The 20,887-nt window shown below is 39.0% G+C and overlaps 1 protein-coding gene across 2 annotated transcripts in view; it reads left to right on the top strand.

Annotated features, from left to right (window-relative positions):
- The window catches only part of nsg2 (neuronal vesicle trafficking associated 2), a 56,891-nt gene that overhangs the window by 11,789 nt on the left and 24,215 nt on the right, over positions 1 to 20,887 (top strand). For both annotated transcript variants that reach the window (XM_034206736.1, XM_034206735.1), the window contains exon 3: positions 13,405 to 13,515. In XM_034206736.1, coding sequence (XP_034062627.1) covers positions 13,405 to 13,515 — 111 coding nt within the window. The remainder of the gene's footprint in view (positions 1 to 13,404; positions 13,516 to 20,887) is intronic.

The raw sequence follows: 20,887 nt of genomic DNA, 5'->3' as shown, positions 1-20,887 counted from the left end.
CTGATAATCCACCGAAAACGTAATAAGGTATCATCCGACTGACCAACATTTCCGTCCATAAAACCACTTGCTAACAAATGAACAACACATGACTACAGGAATGCAAATGGTCAAATTCTCAAGTGAAATATGAGCTGCTACCTCCGTGGAATAATAAGTGAGCAAGTTGTAATTAGATTTTCCTTCATCCTATCATTACTGTTCGTGACTGCATCATTCATATTATGTTTTTCTTTTACATCAAGCTTTGTTTAACAATATTTAATAGCCCATAGATTAATGTTTTTCCACCTGTCTAATCAGAGAAGGTGACACTTTGTTCAGTATATTTTCCAGCTGCAGCTGATTGCTAAAGGTCTGTGTAAGTGAGGAAACCGTGATTTATAGGCACTTCATACGGTAATGTGAAATAAAGGAGCGAGAGGTACAGGAGGAGCGAGATTAATGAAGCAACATGAAGCCCCGCTGTGTTTGAACCTTGGGGCTCTGAACATGTTATTGTGAGATGAGTAGGAAAGAAAGACAAAGTTGAGGAAAAATTGAGACATTAGTTAGGACAGTGACGTCTGGTGTTGATGCACTGAAGGCCACGCGGCTGCGGAGCCTCAGGGGTCCAATCAGATGTGATGTTTTCAGTGCCCCTCTTGTGGCCTTCAACTCTTCGATAAGGGCTTCCTACGGCCAACTGACAGCTTTGTTATTCAGATAGTGGAGCCAGTATGTGAGCACAGCAGTTTCTGGCGCTGCCTCAAAGTGAAGGAGCCGCTCAGAAGCTGTGCAATTAGCCAGAAGGACACCGACACATTGTCCTCCATCCCTTCCTCCACCTCTCCCCCGCCTCGTCATTTATTCACCTTCTCTCTATCTGCCAAGTCCACGTGTGCACATTAATAAACATTGAATGCACAACACAGTAGGGGCACTTTCCCTTCTTAAAAAGTACAGTGATGAGGCGCAACCTGCTAAAAGCGATTATTTTGTTCAATGAAGTCAGCGCCGCAAAAGAGGACACAATGCTAAAGCTGAGGAGACAAAGCCTTTATGAAATATAAATTTGGATTTCTATAAGTCAAAGTTGAAGGGAATATTATTCACGGGACGGGTGGCGCAGTGGTCTGTGCATCTGATCATCAGATCAAGGGGGGTGCTGGGGAACTCCAGTTCGAAACCCGCTCCTGCCGCCACTGCGTCAGGCCGTTGTGTCCTTGGGCAAGACACTTCACCCGGATTTGCTCCTGTGGGTAATGTCCACAGTACATGTATGATATCAATGTGTACTCGGCATGAAGATGGACGGTGTGGCGCAGTGCGCTGTGCAATGATCATCAGATCAAGGGGTGAAACCTGCCGCAGCTGCGTCTGTAAAGCCGTTGTGTCCTTGGGCAAGACACTTCACCTGAACTTGCTCCTGTGGGTATTGTCCACAGTGACCATTGCATGTATAACAAATAATGTAATGTGTGTTTGTAAAGCGCTTTGAGCATCTGGAAAAGCGCTATAATAAATGTAAGGAATTATTAACTTTTTTGTTGAATGATTGTGGTGTAATGCTTTCTACTGTAGGTACTTTCTAGTAGGGATGCCAGTGATTATTCGATTATTCGTTACAGTCTCCATAATCGAATATTATTTTTAAAAATCGATTTTATTTATATATATTTTTATTATTATTTATGTATTTATTTATTTTCTGGCTTAGTTTCAACCAAAATATAGACTAATGCTAATAATAGTAATAGTATTAATAATTGTAAATGGCCATTGGTCACACCACCAGTTTGTTTTACTGTAAACTTGGAGGAAGCCTGCGTGCAGAGCAGACTGCTGCTGCAGCACGCTACACACCGACCCCGCCCCCACCCCCCCTCTCCCTCACACGTGCGACTAAAGATGAACAAAGCGGCAGGTAAAAAGAGTTCCTCCTCGTGGAACTACTTCGAACTTACATGTCCAAAGGAAGTTAAATGCAAGCTCTGCGAAAAGTCGGTCGAATAATCGATTATTATTCGCCAGGGCTGCCGAATAATCGATTTTGATCATGGTCAGTTTCTGGCAACCCTACTTTCTAGGTTCATGTAGGACAGGGGTTCTCAAAGTTTTGATGAGTGAGGGCCAATTTAGGTACCCAATATTGGATTGAGGGCCGCCCAAGAAAAAACAGAACACAAAATAATTCCAAAACAAATCCTTTCTTTATTGTGCTAACCAATTACCGATGCCTAGTTGCCATGCAACCAGTAGTCTAGCAAACTTTCCACAAGCTGTCATTCATAATTTAGGAATGACAACCCAGGGGGCGCAGTTTTACCATTCTTAACCCTCTGGAGTCTAAGGGTATTTTCTCGATTTTTAGATGTTTTCTTAAATCACCTTTTAAATGTATTTCTTCTAACATGTGTTAAATATCAAAATGTTCAGGACAATCTCTGGTCTTTTTTTTTTCAACCAACAATTTATTATAAATATGTTTTTTTCAACCAACTATTTATATAAATATAAGAAACTGGAAAATCTCACTATTTACAATATTGAACATCAGAACTTTCAACCAACTATTCATTATAAATGTCAAGACAGTGTCAAGGTCTTTGTCTGTCTTCCAAGACAGGTCTGGCTGCTGTGTAGGTGGGGGTGATGGTGCATGGGCTGCTGTGTAGGTGGGGTGTACAAGTGCTATTCGAGACCTCCACGAGACCTCCTTGCTGGCTGGGTTGAAGGTGATGGCTGTGGTGGAGCCTTTGTGCTGAGGTGTATCTTGACCTGGTGGCAGCCGCAGATGGAGGTGGAGGCAGCTGTAGTGATGATGGTCTGCTGGTCCTTGGTGGTGATGGCTCTGGTGAAGGCCCTTGAGCCACAGTAGATCTTGACCTGGGGGCCGGCACAGATGGATGTTGTGGCTGCTGGATAAACGCCGCCTGTGTAGGACAATAATTACAACTAATTTCATTGAAATAAAGTTAAAGTAAAATGTTGCTCAAGCACAAATAACAATGCACACATAAAAATAAAGTTTGGGAGGTTGCAGGAGTCTCTCTCGATCTCACACACACAGACAGACAGACAGACAGACAGACAGACAGACAGACAGACAGACAGACAGACAGACAGACAGACAGACAGACAGACAGAGGTATTTCCAGTTACTTTACATTCAGTATAAAATCACAGACACACCTATACATAGGCTACATCTGATTACAAAGTCTCATCTGTACAGGACGGTAAAATAATAACAGGCACACATATAAATAAATCTATGACAAAGTCTCATCTGTACAGAACCATGGGCGTAGGAAGCATCCTGAATGTGGGGGGGACATTTTTAACGGGGGGTGTGGGGGTCCCCACCACGAAAAAAAAATAGATTTCCTGTATTCTGGTGCATTTTAACAGGTGGTTTTGACAGGCTATACTAGCATGAGGAAAATGATGGGTACATTTTGTAATTTCATCCAGTAGTAAAGAAAGGAAACATATTTGTCTTTGAATTAATAAAAAGCAGTTTAAATGCCCATTGTTTGTACATTTATATACAACAATAAATATTTGTGAGTGCATTGAGAGATATTGTTGTGGAGAGTCATTTATATATAAATCGCAAAATACATTTGTGAATCCTTCTGTGAGCATTTATTAATATTGAGACTGATCTGACTCCATACAGATGTTAAGTTCACCTCGGAATGGTATCATTGACTTCAATGTTGCTCTTCTGTCTATATTGGTCACATGATGCCCCTTCACTGAAATGCTTCCTGTTCAATATCCCCACTGATTTCCTTAACACTCAATGAGAGCAATGAGTCCACATCACAATTGACTCTAAACTGTCATTTCCCTTTCATCACTCACCTCAGCAACGGACCTCTCTCCACTGTCCCTGTGTTCTGCCTCTGACTCACTCTCAAGCGCCTAGATGTCAAGAGAGGTGGTGAAGTGATCATTATTTATTGAGCAGTATACTCTTTCACATTGAACCATAACAAGTCATACTGAATGTAAATACAACTGACTCTAAAGTAAGTCCCAGTCTGTGACATTGGACATTTTGAAGACTCAAAGTCCCAAGCAGTAGGTAGAATATTAGCTAGTCTATGTAATGTGTACAGAAAATAAACAGTTAACTGAATACTGGGATGGAAATGGCCTATAAGCACTCAGTAAAACATAAACACACACAAAGCTTCTGAATGATAAGAAGTATAATTAAAACATAATGCACATTATCATTGTGAGAGAGAGTACCGAAGTTAAAGAACTCAGAAAATAATCCATACTGACTCAGTAAGCCGTTATGAGTATTATCCCGGTTATGATCATATTGGGGATATGTTGTTTACATGAGCACAGAGAGACGGGGTTATTCATGTTCCCTGTTTTCATGATAAAAACTAGTAACCTGGCATTTCGATGCCTTTTCTCATCTAAACTATTCAGTATTTGTATCTCTCTATCATGACATAAAGACGAAACTCCTCTCCAGAAGTGAGACGCCGCCGCCGCCATCACTGCTAACTGATTAACTGCTACCAGCTGGTGACTTACTTTCCTCTTCTCTGAAAACAATGTTCTTATGTCCATGTTGTCTGGGGGAGAAAACATATCAAACCAAGAGATCGTCAGCTTTGATTTTCGCTGTATTAACAATGTCCTGAACATTTGGTGTGTGTGCCTTACCTCCGCTACCGGCATCACAGATCTGAGCTGTCCAACTATGGCAACACTCCTTGAACATGCGCGCGCTATGGGAGAATCTGCCTTGGTACAAAGTAGCAGTGAAAACATGGTACGGAGTTTCATTGATTTGGGCATTCTCTCAATAAGCAAGTGGAATGGATCATTTGATAGTGAAGCACTGACACAGCGCTCTACAGAGAGCGCAACCCTGTCTCCTAAAAATTACGTTCCCACAGAACTAAACTGCATTCTGAATTACGTTTAGCTTGAAACGTATTTACTCCCACGTTACGTTCGTTATGAACGTATCTAAAATACGTTTATTTTCTACATATCTTCTAGAAACATATTTTCTCCCACGTTACGTTCCTTATGAACGTATCTTAAATACGTTTATTTTCTACATATCTTTGCCATTTATTGTCTTGCTTATAATAATGATAATAGTCATTTATAAATATCATTTTAGAGCACACCTTTGAAATCGAGAATCAGGCTCAATATATGATTAAATTAAAATCAGTAGGCGAGGCTGTAATTTCGCCAGCTGTTACTCTCATGAGCGAGGCAGAAAATAATAGTTTTAACATGACAAAAAGCTGCTGTGTCGTTTACCTCAAACATTAAAACAAATCCAGAGTTACGTGTTTCTGTACTTCCTCTAAGAAGAAAGGACAGTAAAAGAAGAACTCTGTGGCTTCAGGCTTGATCGCCGTTCAAATGACAGCGTTGGTTTCCCCAAAAGTGGGCGGGGCTGTAAAGTGACGTAGATTTGACTATCATCTATTATTCAAAACCATTCTATTTATTCTAACGTAAATTACATGCCAGTGTTTTATCTTTTTATTTGTTTTTATTTTAAATCGTATAAACGTCTGTGAGGAAAATAAATGGGGTTTAGAGCCTCAAAATACTGAAATCTGTATTTTTAAAAATCTTTTCCTTCTAATTTGTTATTCTTTTCTAAATAACACACTGTTATTTACTCAACAATAACACACAATTATCCTTGTTTTTATTTATTTGTTTAATTCTATAATCTTGGGCTTTTTAGCTGTAAATAAAGTCACCAGAAACAGACGGGACATTTCGAGATTTAGGATGGCCGAAGACACTACACTACCCATAATCCCATAATCCCATAATGTCCGGTTAGGATGTATTAGAACGAAATCTAAAATGAAAATTGTAAACAAGCAATCTGTATGTAAAAAAACCACCTGTATGTAAATTGTAAATAAGCCATCTGTATGTCAAATATGTCTTATATGTCTTAAATGACATGATGAATTGGAAATGGGGGACCCTGATGTAAACAAGACGAAAGTCTTTCTCTGGTCTGCATCCCCTTAACAATTGTATGTTTTGAGCTGTACTGTACTGTACCCAATATACAAGCTGTTAATAAACTTTTCAATCAATCAATCAATCAATCCCCAGCTATCGTTTGGGACTACAGTCCCGTTGACAAACCCCGTGATGTTGGAGTGGCAGTGCGCCAAGGTTACGCCGAGCGTCAAGCTCTTTGAAATGGAACGAAACCACGGCAGACTATTCAAAACTGGACTCGAACGCCCCCCGAGAACTACACATGCTGGCTATTGTGTTTCGCAACATGTTCTCTATGGCACGTATCTACTGGGAATTGTAGTTTTAAAAGACGTTTTTCCCAAAATTAGAAGTTGCCAGTATTAAACTGTGTACAGCCCTGGAGGTTTAGGCGATAGGAAACACATTGGTGTGTACACATTTAAAACATGTAATTACTAAATGGGTAAAAATCGCTTATATCCATAATGGGCAGCATTAATATATACCCACACGACAGCTCATTGTTACTTTGTAATTCTACTCCACTACAATTCAGAGGTTAACCTGGTATTTTTACTCCACTACATTTGTTTAGTTACTTTGCAGATTCTGATTAATGATGTGAAATATAAACAACCCTTAAAGCAGACTTTAGTTACACCTGAGTAAAATTCAGGGAAGGTGATTGTCAAGTGCCAACAATCAGGAGAGATATTTGATAGGTGGTGCTTGAGAAGACTAAACATTTATCTGCAGATCTCTATAAAGTATATTCATTACTCGTTATTCTCTACTAATAGTTAATTAAAAACTGTATAATGGCTATTTTGCACATCCCTTTCAAGATTTCAAGATTTTCTAAGGTTTATTGATCATATACACAACTTGGGTCGCAGGTTCGTCAACAGCGCATTACAAGACATCTATCAATATGTGTGTACCTCCACCATTAAACTGTCATATTCTGCACATTTCTTATTCTATCTACATACATAAGAGTATAATTAATGTGTATAATATCAGTTAAAAGAAGTGCTTCAACATAGTTAACATTGCAGGAAAGCAATATATTAGACGTTAAGTACTTTGTCAGGCTTAATATTCATAGATAGATACCCCCAAAGCTTTTTTCTTGTTTAAAATAAGACCTTAACCTAAAGTATTCTTTAATGTGTTAATAAAGGTTAATTTGTTTTTCTGTTTTGCACATCCTCCTATTAATATCTTTGTACATCCGGCACTAAACTGTTTTATTGTAGAGATCACTTATAGTATCTTCTTGACTTTTTATATTCTATATTTCTATCATTGACCTTCTACTTTCCCCATATGAAAGTATGTACTCTTAATATTGTTTTCATCAAATAACATTATTCAACAAAAATAATTCAATAACGTGCTTTAACCACTAGGCGGTGCACACAAGGTACACACAGCATACTAATAATAACTTTGAATTATTAGTGTAGGACACTTGTATGTATAACATCTGAAGATGTGTAGTTTTAATCATGTTTTTACATAATTTTTACAGGATATTGCTATATTATTTCACATGTTTTACTTCTACACATTAATATCTGATTTGTAAAACATCACAGACAGAAAGGTATATCCGTCATTTAATGGTACGCTATTGAAATTCTGAATCCATAGATGTGTCTCCCATCACCCAAATCCCCTGACTATTCTCTCAACTCAGTATTTACATTCTTATATTCAAAGAAAATCAGTAATATCTTTAAAAATCTTTAAAGTCCTTTTCTATCACCGTTATGGTGTAAATATAACCTATTATCTACCAATTGGATCAAATATAAAAGTCAGCCGAATTACTATTGATACTGCAAGGAGACGTATTTTGTGAAAAGAAATTGAAGATGTTGTTTAATTGTTGATATATTTATGTATCAACGAGCTTCAAGCTGAGGATCTTGGGTAATCAGTTCGGTGGGTTTGTGGTGTGTATCGCTCGAAATGTCCCGTCTGTTTCCGGTGACTTTATTTACGTCTAAAAAGCCCAAGATTATAGAATTAAACGAATAAATAAAAACAAGGATAATTGTGTGTTATGGTTGAGTAAATAACAGTGTGTTATTTAGAAAAGAATAACAAATTTAAAAGGAAAAGATTTTAAAAAATACAGATTTCAGTATTTTGAGGCTCTAAACCCCATTTATTTTCCTCACAGACGGGAAAAAAGTCCAACATTATACGATTTAAAATAAAAACAAATAAATAAAAAGATAAAACACTGGCATGTAATTTACGTTAGAATAAATAGAATGGTTTTGAATAATAGATGATAGTAAAATCTACGTCACTTTACAGCCCCGCCCACTTTTGGGGAAACCAACGCTGTCATTTGAACGGCGATCAAGCCTGAAGCCACAGAGTTCTTCTTTTACTGTCCTTTCTTCTTAGAGGAAGTACAGAAACAAGTAACTCTGGATTTGTTTTAATCTTTGAGGTGCAATAAACGACACAGCAGCTTTTTGGCATGTTAAAACTATTATTTTCTGCCTCGCTCATGAGAGTAACAGCTGGCAAAATTACAGCCTCGCCTACTGATTTTAATTTAACCATATATCGAGCCCGATTCTCGATTTCAAATGTGTGCTCTAAAATGATATTTATAAATGACTATTATCATTATTATAAGCAAGACAATAAATGGCAAAGATATGTAGAAAATAAACGTATTTAAGATACGTTCATAACGAACGTAACGTGGGAGAAAATACGTTTCTAGAAGATATGTAGAAAATAAACGTATTTGAGATACGTTCATAACAAACGTAACGTGGGAGAAAATACGTTTCTAGCTAAACGTAATTGAGAATGCAGTTTAGTTCTGTGGGAACGTAATTTTTAGGAGACAGGGTTGGAGAGCGGCGAGTGGAGATACCGATTCACGGACTTTCCACATGGTAGAAGTGGGGGGGGGTCTAAACTAATCATTTGAAAAAGTGGGGGGGACTTGTCCCACCCACATATAATGGCTGCGACGCCCATGTACAGAACAGTATGATAAAATAATCGATGGCAAAAACATGTCACTGTAAATGTCTCTGTTGTGGGACGAATAAATTATTAATTTAAATCATCTACACATGTAATCTCACTTTTACACACCAAAATAACGTTAACACAGAGTAAACGTTTGCTAATGGAGAGTCTATTTTGTCCCAATAAAAAGTTAATGACTATCGATAAAAAATATATATCAATAAACCTATTGTTCATTTTCGCGGTATTCCCCACACATTGCCAGTACACTATTACTGTCATATTTACACTTACCCATGTCCAAATGGATCCTTGTTGTTGTCTTTGTATTCTTCTTCTTCAGAAGAGTCGAAGACTTCAGGTTCTGAGGCTCTATCTTCACTGCTGCTAGCGAAAATAATCTCTAGCGAAGTCGGCAACTGTAACGTTTTTTTTAGCCATTTTATCTGTCTCTCTCTCCTCAATAAAGGAAACTGATGGGAGACACGTGGTTTATGTTTTTTGTACTTGGTGGGTAGGCCCTTAGTGATTTCTCGATGTCCATTGGTCATTTCAGACCATGATGGCTGCCGGCCGAGATTTCCTTGACGGACACACAAATCCACAAATCCCACACAGTGTAAAGTCAAGCTGCTTTGAGCGGCCATATTGGCTGCTGTGCCCTGGGTTGCGTTCCGATAATCCAAAAATTAGCTCCTAAATTCTAACCCTATCTCCTATTCCTTGACCTCTGAGTGAAACGTCACGGGGTTAAGGGATAGTGGATAGGAGAATTCAAAAGGATTTAGGAGAAGAGACTGTCGTACTAGAGAATCCGAATGCACTTTCACTATCCGACGTGTTTATGATGCGCCAGCGGACGTCATGAATGTGCGTCTGCTGCTGTGGGGAAACTATGGAAACTACAGTTTTCTATACAGCGGACTACAACATGGATGTATAATAAGAACGAGGGACTACTGTAAACTCATCTAGAGACTCTGCACCGTGCTCTGATGCTGTTGTTTTATGCTTTATGAATGTGGACAACAGAGAAACATATTCTTCATGACCAAAGTTGGAATTGAAATAAAAAAGGAAAGTGAAACTTATGCTCGTCACCCTCTCCCTCCGGTCCACATATGATTGTATGAACTATTAAAAGATCTTAAAATAAATACAAATGTATTTATTATAAACGTTAGTCCTTAACATCTATCACTGTGTATATCACCATTCAAACATCTTTTAAAAGTTGAACAACCCCACACAGCTCAGTGAAATGTTGACTTTATTTTATCATTTCAGTAAAACTAACGTTCATATTTCTCTTTTTGATTATAATACTGATGAACGTTCAAAACAAAGCACTTTGGCAACTTACCACATACGTTTTAAAATGCTTAATAAGCACCGTAACTTTCATGATATCATTTCTCCCATTATCGTTTGTGTCCGTGAACGGCCGATTGTTGAGTGACGGCAAATGCTGCGGCTGCAATGCATTGTGGGGCAGCATTTTCTCCTCTCCTTTCGGCTAGGGAGGTCCAGTGGTTCCTAAGCTAAAGGAGGTTATAAAGGAAGTTTGAAACCTCCTTTCCTTTCATTTGGAGAATTGGAACGGCACTTATCATGGCTGCCAGTGACGTACTTCCGGGTCATTTCACTTCGTTAGGAAGGTTCCTAAGCTAAATGGACTATTGGACTGGGCCCCTGGGTTGCATTCCAATAGTCCATTTAGCTTAGGAACCTTCCTAACGGAGTGAAATGACCCGGAAATACGTCAGTGGCAGCCATGATAAGTGCCGTTCCAATTCTCCAAATGAAAGGAAAGGAGGTTTCAAACTTCCTTTATAACCTCCTTTAGCTTAGGAACCACTGGACCTCCCTAACCGAAAGGAGAGGAGAAAATGCTGCCCCACAATGCATTGCAGCCGCAGCATTTGCCATCACAACAGTCGGCCGTTCACGGAAACAACCGATTATGACCGATAAATGATATCATGAAAGTTACGGTGCTTATTAAGCATTTTAAAACGTATGTGGTAAGTTGCTAAAGTGCTTTTTTCTGAACGTTCATCAGTATTATAATCAAAAAGAGAAATATGAACGTTAGTTTTTACTGAAATGATCAAATAAAGTCAACATCTCACAGTCTTTACTGAGCTGTGTGGGGTTTGTTCAACTTTTAAAAGATGTTTGAATGGTCATATACACACTGATAGATGTTAAGGACTAACGTTTATAATAAATACATTTGTATTGATTTTAAGATATTTTCATACAATCATACGTATTGGGATCATTTGTATTGATGTGGACCGGAGGGAGAGGGTGACGAGCATAAGTTTCACTTTTTTTATTTCAATTCCAACTTTGGTCATGAAGAATATGTTTCTCTGTTGTCCACGTTCATAAAGTATAAAACAACAGCATCAGAGCACGGTGCAGAGTCTCTAGATGAGTTTACAGTAGTCCGTGGTTCGTATTAAACATCCATGTTGTAGTCCGCTGTATAGAAAACTGTAGTTTCCATAGTTTCCCCATAGCAGCAGACGCACATTCATGACGTCCGCTGGTGCATCATAAACACGTCGGATAGTGAAAGTGCATTCGGATTCTCTAAAGTACCGCAGTCTCTTCTCCTAAGTCCTTTTGAATTCTCCTATCCACTATCCCTTAACCCCGTGACGTTTCACTCAGAGGTCAAGGAATAGGAGATAGGGTTAGAATTTAGGAGCTGATTTTTGGATTATCGGAACGCAACCCGGGTTACAGTCTCACAGGAGATACCGCTGGAAAGCTACTCATTCTAATTCTTACTAGATACAACCATGGAGGATTAAAATATAACGCATGCATTTCAGCGTGTCACATTAACTATCGCGGGCCGCCAGAAACATTTCCGAGGGCCGCCATTGGCCCGCGGGCCGCACTTTGAGAACCCCTGATGTAGGACTTAAAACCACAAAACTACAAATGATGCATAGTTTTAGGTTTATACACATTTTACTGATTTGTTCAGAATTTTAAAAATACATTTGAGGAAAAAGTGCTCAAGCAAATACTTAAATAGATTATTCAGGTGAAACGATATGAATGCATGCATATAGTGTCCACCAAAATAAGACCCAGGTTTATCATAACTAAATAGATTTGAACATTATTCCTATTGTTAATTATCACAATTACAAATCAAGTTACTTGCTATTTGCTGATAAAGACAATACAACAATGAATCATAACCTAAACTCCCTGTTGAAATGGGGGAACACACAGTGATCTCCTGTGGTAAAATAAAAACGTTTTGTCGACCTAACTATCCACTAGTCCTAATTCTATCGGCAAAAGAAGACTTGTCACTTGGAAAGGAACTAAGGTTTTAGGCAAAAAACAAGAATGCTGGAAAAGTCCCATCCATTTTCACCACACCCACTGATTGTGTACAAATGCCTTTCACAAAAATAAAAGTTGATCAATCTGAAAGTTTCTGAGCTCTCTCCGTCTCTTTTCCCCGTGCCCCTCTCTTCCCTCTGAACAGGTTTGCTTGAGGAGTTTTAGACTGACAGTATTGGGGCAGGGTTGTGCTGCCCTAACTCTTTTTTTTACATGTAGCTGCTTGCAAAAAGCACAATGTTTTCCCTTTGGATTATCAGGGTCTTAAATTCTGGGCACCAGAATTTATTAACATCCAGCAGTGCTCCAACAGATGCCTGGCATGCCTGTGTGTTCGCTGTGTGCTTTCTAGCTGTGTTGGGTTTGATCCGCCAAAATAAAAACATTCACTGCTATTCAAATATCCTACACCGATATTGTATATTAGATGTGTTGTTTTTGTGTATTCTTTAATGTGTTTCCAGATCTATCAGCCTACGCTTTCATCCACTCCTTCAATCCTAACTTACACCTCTGTGTATTGAGCTGTGAACCCATCTCAACCTCGGTTTTTCAAATGACTTTTTTAAAGTCATTTCAGCTTCATCAGAGTATACACTGTGGAGGGATGTCTGCCCTCCTGATGTGCTTTTCACTATCATATCTATCATGTTGTTCCCTTATGCACATCCAGTTTATAGAGGAAGCAGTAATCCCATTTTTATTTCATATATAAACAGTACACAATGGGATACTACTGGTAATATAAAAACGAATGCATCTAATAAGTCTATATCTCCAAGATGTATAGCTCAATCCCTCAGAAGACATGCAGACTTTGCCTCTAGTAAACTCTAGAAAACACACAACATCTGATTTTGTTCTGCCTCCTTGCACCTTGTCATTTTGTCTACAGTTCAGTGCGTTACAGTTAGACCTTTGCCTTGACTTTTACAAATATGACTCTACCATTTCCTGCTACAATACCATGCATCTCCCATATATTACCTTAAGCATCTCTGAGTATTAAACTGCTTTCTCTCCATCCTGCAGGTGGTGGTGAAAACTCGGACGGAGTACCAGACAGAGAAGAAGAGGCTGAAAGTTCCCAAGGTGGAGGAGTTCACCATCAGCTTCACTGACGGGGTGTCTGAGAGACTCAAGGTAAGAAGGAAAGAGTTTATAAACTTGTTTTGGGTTAAATTATCGGAAATGTGGGATATGGATATGCCTTGATCTTGAACTTTTAAGCGGGATGGAGTCAGGCTTTAATGGCAGTTTCTTGGTCAATGTCAATATTAAAATCAGTTGCATTAATTCAGCACTGGTATTATTGGATGTAATCCTGAGTTCAGTTACCGAAGAGAAAGAGTTTGGTGGTGATGATGACATGCTGTAATTAGCACATTGCTCAAAAGTATAATGGGCTTCAGTCGAACATTTCCTGTGTGCGGTTTTCATTATGACTTTTGGCTCTAATTTGACATTTGTTTTGGCTCTAATTAGACATTTTTTCAACTGACATTTCCCCCACTCAATTTCCCAGAATAAAATCAGTGCAAAAAGGTTGAACTACCGATTTGGTTTGGAAAAACATCTACAATCAAATTAGTTCTCTATTAAAATATGCAGGGGGTAGAGATGCAAACAAAACTGTAGACAAACATGGAAGATTTGGTAATGGTATGATAACCTCATGTAGAGGAAGTACTACTTTTATATCAGAATGAGGTTTATTGGTATTACATTTTCACTTACAGGAAATCTGCCTTTTATGGTTTTAGTGCAAAACATTTCCATATTAGGAGAAAATATAAGATCTGTCAAAGCGGTGGAAATGTCAAGAACATAAATATAAAGCAAAAAATAACAAAATACAAATCTGAAAAAGATAAAAGTACTATAATTAATGTGTACAATATGTAGTTTTAGTGCAGGTTTTGCAAAACGGTATAGATAGAGGATGTGAAAATTTTCCTAGTAATGATCATGTGGGATATACTGTTCAACAGAATGATTCAAAAAGTGTGTGTCCTGAGTGTTAGGGATCTAAAATCGTTCCTACCAGCCTCAAGGTCTTCGAGGGACAACAGATTGTTGCACTCTCTCAGCAGTACGCAATGGTACTGAAGTAGGACTTTAAACAAAGGACTTTTACTGGCAGTATTTTTACATAATAGTTTTGCTACTTTTAGTTAGTAGAAAAATAAGTTGAGTTCTTCTTCTACCACTCCTCTTCTCTGGCACAGAGTAGTTCGGGTGACTCCTGCGCTGTGTGTGAATCTCTGAGCCTCCGTTCCGAAGACATCACATCACATCACCCAGCGCTGTGTGTTCAATTCCACTGTCGTTAGGGGAGACCAAAGAGAACTCACGTTGTCATGGCAGCAAAGATAACCTCCCTCCATGGCAACCCTAACTCAGAGTGAGTGAGTGAGTGAGTGAGTGAGAGACAGAGAGAGAGAGAGAGAGAGAGAGAGAGAGAGAGAGAGAGAGAGAGGAGAGAGAGAGAGAGAGGAGAGAAGTGCTCAAGCAGAGGAGTGCAAATACAAGTGTGTGTGTGTGTGTGTGTGTGTGTGTGTGTGTGTGTGTGTGTGTGTGTGTGTGTGTGTGTGTGTGTGTGTGTGTGGTGTGTGTGTGTGTGTTGTGTGTGTGTGTGTGTGTGTGTGTGTGTGTGTGTGTGTGTGTGTGTGTGTGTGTGTGCAGAATGGCACCAAAAGAGGCTGTGAAATCTGTCCGGATTAGTCACTATGTTGAAGTGCACACACACAAGCTATATACACACATTGCTACACTTTCAGAGCACGCAGGCAAGGTTAAGTGACAAACTGCATCACTTGAGCCTCTACAGTCCTGCAAACGAGGCAATGAGCTCAGTGTTTGGGAAATGGAAGCACTGGTGGACAAAGTCAGGAGTCCTGACAAGGCTTGTTCTTCCATGAAGTCTTGCATTCATTTATTGATATCATACAAACATATAAGAATCATAAAAGGTCTCCAGCCTTCTATTAGCTTGTTTGACATCATATAGGTCGAGTGGGTGATATGGATGAACTCTTTTGCCAAAGAATGTAACATCATTTTATATTGATATATACAGTATCATAATAAGACATACAATATAAATATGTTTTATGCATGCAATACTTAGATAGGAATATCTTTGTTTGACCAATATAATTCATTATAATACTTAAAAACCCAAGATACTTTTTAAAGATGATTTTAATGTTGCACACAAAGGCTTTATTCAATCAGAAATATTAAAGAGATGTCTGGTATTTGATTATTATCTATCATCTCATGCTGTATGTTTTCATAACTGCCCAACTTTCTACAGCTATTACCACTTACAAGAAGTATGCATTCGACACAAATATGGTGTTTCATTTTGATCAAATGTTTATTATGCTAAAAAGTAAAGGCTACATTAGGGGTTAGAAGCAAAACGTACACACACCTCTGACCAAGCTGCAAAGTGATGCAGTTGCATTGTGGTCCTTGTAGGCACCAGGTTTGACAAGGAAGACAAATATTGGAATAATAACATATTTGCTGCATAGATTTTGATCTGATATGGAATTGTCTGACAATGTAACACAGCAGGGATCGTACTCTACTACATAGGTGTTTTGGAGACCTGTGTTGTTGCTCCTTAGGGGGGAGCAAACCTGGACAGTTTTAAAAATGCACACATTGCAATGGAGCAATGCTGAGCCAACTTGTTAGAAGTTGTTGCTCATCAGAGTTGCTCCAAAATGTTGCGGCAGACTTAACTGTCATCTCCGTCTAGCCACACCATATCAGCTTTTGTTAGGCAGAAAGGCATTGCAGTCTGTGTGATTTTGAGCAATGTCTCTTCGTTTTGGGCACTCATCTGAAAGGTTTGCTTGACTGTCTGAGCTGATTCTGCAGACACACAGGCATGTCCAAACACACACACAAACACGCACGCACGCACGCACGCACGCACGCACGCACACACACACACACACACACTTCTGTATGAAAAGCTTGCACATCTCTTCTCTCTTCAAAGCTTTGCAGATTGTGTTGATGGATGAAGAGCTCAGTGTAAAAATGCTCTCTAATCTGCCCTCCCTCACCGCCTCACTCCTGCTTACCCCTCTCCCTCACCCTTTTCTCCTCTGCTCTCCTCTCCCTTTCCCTGCTTTCTTTCTCCCATGTTTGTACTTACTGCAATTATTTGTCCTTTTTGATCGAAGCTGCTTTATTTTGAAATACAGTGCCGCTTGTTTTTAAAAACAGACAGGTGTGTAGTTGCAGCTTTTAATCCACCGTGACAACCATGGCCATAGTGTGAGCACAGTGATCGTCCTGCAAGGAAAGCAGACAGAAATATGAGTGGCAGACGACATAATATCCAAAATGCATTAATGCAGAAAGAAAAAAGCATCAAAATACAGCACAGTGATGATCTGGTGGAAGTAGGGCAGATATAAAATGATGACTTCTCACAACTCGACCTTCCTTTCTGCTGGCCTCTCATTTATCTCTTCCTCCCTTCTTCCCTTTCTGTTTCCATAGGATTCCTCCCTTTAGACCAAGTTCATGTGTCATCGCTTACCGTCTTCCCTCCCTTCCTCTCTCTCTCCCCTTGTCTCCCTCATTACTCCTAGCAGACCTCAGATAGAGCGTATCCTCTGTAGTTGTTTTGGTCCTTGAACAAACCGGGTAGGGCACGTCTTCCCTTCTCATTAACTATGTGAAATACAACTGAACGACAAGCTCCTGAATTTCCCAGCATGTTGAGAAAACTGAACCTGGAGAGTGAGACGATGTTCAGTGTGTGGACATATACTGTATACTGTATACTGTTTGCAACACCTCTCCTTAAGCCTGTGTCACCTAGAGAATTCAAAATGATACCTGTAAATGAATGATGAATACATATCTAAGTTAAATACTAGAGTTATCCTGAATACTGAAGTTATTTGACGTTAAGAAAACATAACCTTCTTGGCAGTGGTTAAAACCAGGTTTAACCCTGAGGAATTGAAATGCTGTCAAAGGTTGGTAAACAAATCAAAATAAAGGTTTTATAATGCTGTGATCATACAAGCAGATATTGTAATGCAAGATCAGATATTGTGATAACATTTTTCCTGAGAAGTTGACTATCTACATACAGTATCTGTGACTTGCCAGGTCATAATAATACATGTTTTAATCCTGTGTGGCTGCTAAATGACATTTTATACAAGCAGTTTCTAGGAGACAGAATAAAACTGTGTTCGTACTAGCAAATATATAAGAATAGTAAGTGTGATTTACTGCAAAGCACATTTTTCAATAGGTTTTCTTGTCAAAATGGCCAGATTTTCAATTTAAATAAAAATGCGCGTTCAAATATTGATATTGCATTGAGCACGGACATGTAATATTCTTTGGGATCCATTCAAAAGGATGACATTAAGGAAAGAGGAAAGGTGCTGCATGGTGGTGTTTGCAGTGTTTTACAATTGATATAATTCAGCTCATGACCTTTTCTGCAAAATGTCTATCCACTTTCTCTTTCTTGCACCACAATCAACTGCGGCCTTTCTGAATGCCGTGAAGAGCATTCTTGAAAATTCTAACCTGAAAGAGAGTAAAAGATGATTCTGGCTGGGATTGAGAGATGCAGGTGTGGAGATTGATGAAAGGGGGACTTCATTTGTGTCCTGCTTGCTTTCTGGCACTCTCGCTATCCAGACAACATGGTATAATTTGCCAACCTTCGCCAAACAAACACACTCGTAGGTCTGACACTCCAACACAAACCTCCTAAAACACACAGACAGAGGACCACATGGCAGCTCCATACTGCCAAGTTGAATCTGTCGGTGCCAGCTGAAGTTAGCAGGTAGCAACGGGAGAGGTAGCCAGGTCCAAAACAATTATCCAATTATTACCTCCACCTCGTCTTCTGATAAGAGCCTCGCTGCATTCTGCCGCCTCCACAGAAGGCCTCCACTGTTTGTCAAGTTTCAGGTAATTACTGCTGTTGTTCAAAACCTCGCACAGCCTCCTATTCCACATATTATTCTTCCTTGTATTGACAACTAAAAGCACGCTCATTATAGCGAGTGTTCAAGGCTATTTGCTCTCAGTTATACACCCACATTATCACACATGCGCAAAAACACATGCATTTGAGTAAGTAATTGATTTACCTTCAACATTCGTGTTGTACTCTGGAGCCTGTGTGCTGTTGAAGGGAGAAGAGGGCGGATGCTTTGTGTTTTTGTGGTGTGGGAGCAACAGTGTGAAAACTCCTCTGCTGCACTCTACAGCAAGTTCTCTGAAAAGGGAGATCATAATGTGTTTTCATGTGAGCATTATCCTCCCACTATGGTCATATTTTTAGCTATACATTTAAAACCACTCTATATTTCTTTCTAATTGTTTGAGTTGTTTCAAAAAAGTTTTGCTTGCATCGTGTATAAGTATGGATGCTGCATGAAGACAATGATGATGACAGTTTACTAAAATCAAGGTACTCTTGTGACAAGGCAAGGTATGAATATGGTTCTAGTCATATACAATGAAGAGATGGAGATGTCATTTGGAAAAAACTGATTTGCATTTGTTAATTTATTACACAGTATAATATCGACTTTCATATTCCCAGATTCTTCCTTGTTCACAATAGAAATGCAAACATGATATCTTATAGTATGTATAAGATTCCCATGTTTACATAAAAAAACAAAAACAATAGAGGCCTACTGGACAATTGGGAAAATTCACATAAACTTCAGTTATATGAGGTTAAGGAATCACCACAGTTAATATACCTGAAAGGATATCTGTACCATCAGTCGTGGCAGCCGTTTTAAATACATAAAAATATATCATTTCTGCCTCTCTGTTATATTCATTCAGATATTTCAATCCGATATGTGATGCAGAAATATTGTGTACATTTTCATCAGAAGCAAAACAACTACTCTATGCTCGAAATAACTTTATGTAACCTTAGTATGCTGTAGCTAGTGCTGTACTGTATATCTTTGCAGATCCTTCAGTAACACCAAAGAAAATGAATAGGTGACTACATTAAGACAACCTTAGACTTTAGAGCAGGGGTGCCCAACCTTTTTTGAACCGAGAGCTACTTTTAAAGTTGCCAGTCTGCCGAGATCTACCAGTCCAAATAGAGAGGCGTAGCCATTACTGACAGCCTACTACCAGGTAAATACACACTTCTACTTGTATAAAACTGACCTTTGTACGATTAATACTTCATAACATACTGCAGATCCTTTATCTTACCTCTTTCTAATCTACACACATACAAGTATTTAACTGAAGTTACACAACAGTGTTGTTGATACAGAGTTGGAGTTTATTCACACGTCACATACTACAGTGGGTCATGTTTTCAAGAAACATTGAACAGTGCTGCCACATATGACACAGGAACAAAATAAAAGACTCTGAACCCTTTCTTTGCCATTATATAAAAATAGTGTTGCTACAAAAGTATAAATGAGGCTTACTAATAAGACAACTCAGATCTGAAGCTACACAGGAATCTGCTGCCAAAGTGCAATAAATAAGACAAAATTAATAGAATCAAACCATTTTTTTGTTGCATTTTAGTAGAATATAAAAATAAATGCCTTTAAAATAGGATGCAAGCAACACTAGTTTCTTAACCTGAATTGATAATAGACTATAATCAATTTAAACAGAACAGATCTTAATGTTTGCATTCTTATACCATTTTGTACAATAATTATAATGAATAAGTTCAAACAAACTAAAACTTACAGCTGATTAATAACGGTATCTAACTTGAGTTTTTATCAAAAACCTGTTGAAATGCTACTGTTATTTTTACTGTCCCCAAAAAGCGCGTCGCAGCCTCCAGGAATGCTTCTTTCACAACTTCGCCGTCTTTGAAAGACTTCATGTGTTTCGCAAGAACGTGACTGACACGATAAGATGCTCTGGTAGCAGCCTTGCTCTTGTTGTTGGGCCTGGTGAAAATGGACTGCTGTGCATTTAGCTGTCCTTTCAGGCTCCTCCCCTTTTGGGAGCGTAGGGCAGAATTAGGAGGGAGTTCCGTCTCGTAGCGTTTGTGGACTGTTTTGAAATGCCGCTCCTAAATTACCCTTCTTCGATAAAGCCACGCTCGCATTGCAGATGAGACAGATGGACTTTGAATTGGAATAGATACACACATAATCATTCTCCCACTCGGAGTGAAAATTATATATTTTGGGCTTTTTTGCTTCTGCCATAATTGCGATCTTGTGTGTGTGCGGACTGTCACTCCTGTTGACAAGGTCGGACAACAACGTCAGCGAAATAGTGCCCACTGCCCACCAGCCACGCCCCGACACATGGGGTCACGCCGGCCAATCACAAAGCTTTGATGCGTTCAAGTGCATTATTCTGGCACAGGAACATTATGTTACAGGACATTAACGATAAAACAGAATGTTGTTGTTCTATTTTTAGACACATCTCGCGATCGACTGGGAATCTCCTCTCGATCGACCAGTCGATCGCGATCGACTGGTTG

This window comes from Gymnodraco acuticeps, unplaced genomic scaffold (genome assembly GCF_902827175.1).
Source record: "Gymnodraco acuticeps unplaced genomic scaffold, fGymAcu1.1, whole genome shotgun sequence".
NCBI lineage: Eukaryota > Metazoa > Chordata > Actinopteri > Perciformes > Bathydraconidae > Gymnodraco > Gymnodraco acuticeps.
The sequence above is the reverse complement of the archived record's forward strand: the minus strand, read 5'-3'. Positions and strand labels throughout refer to the sequence as shown.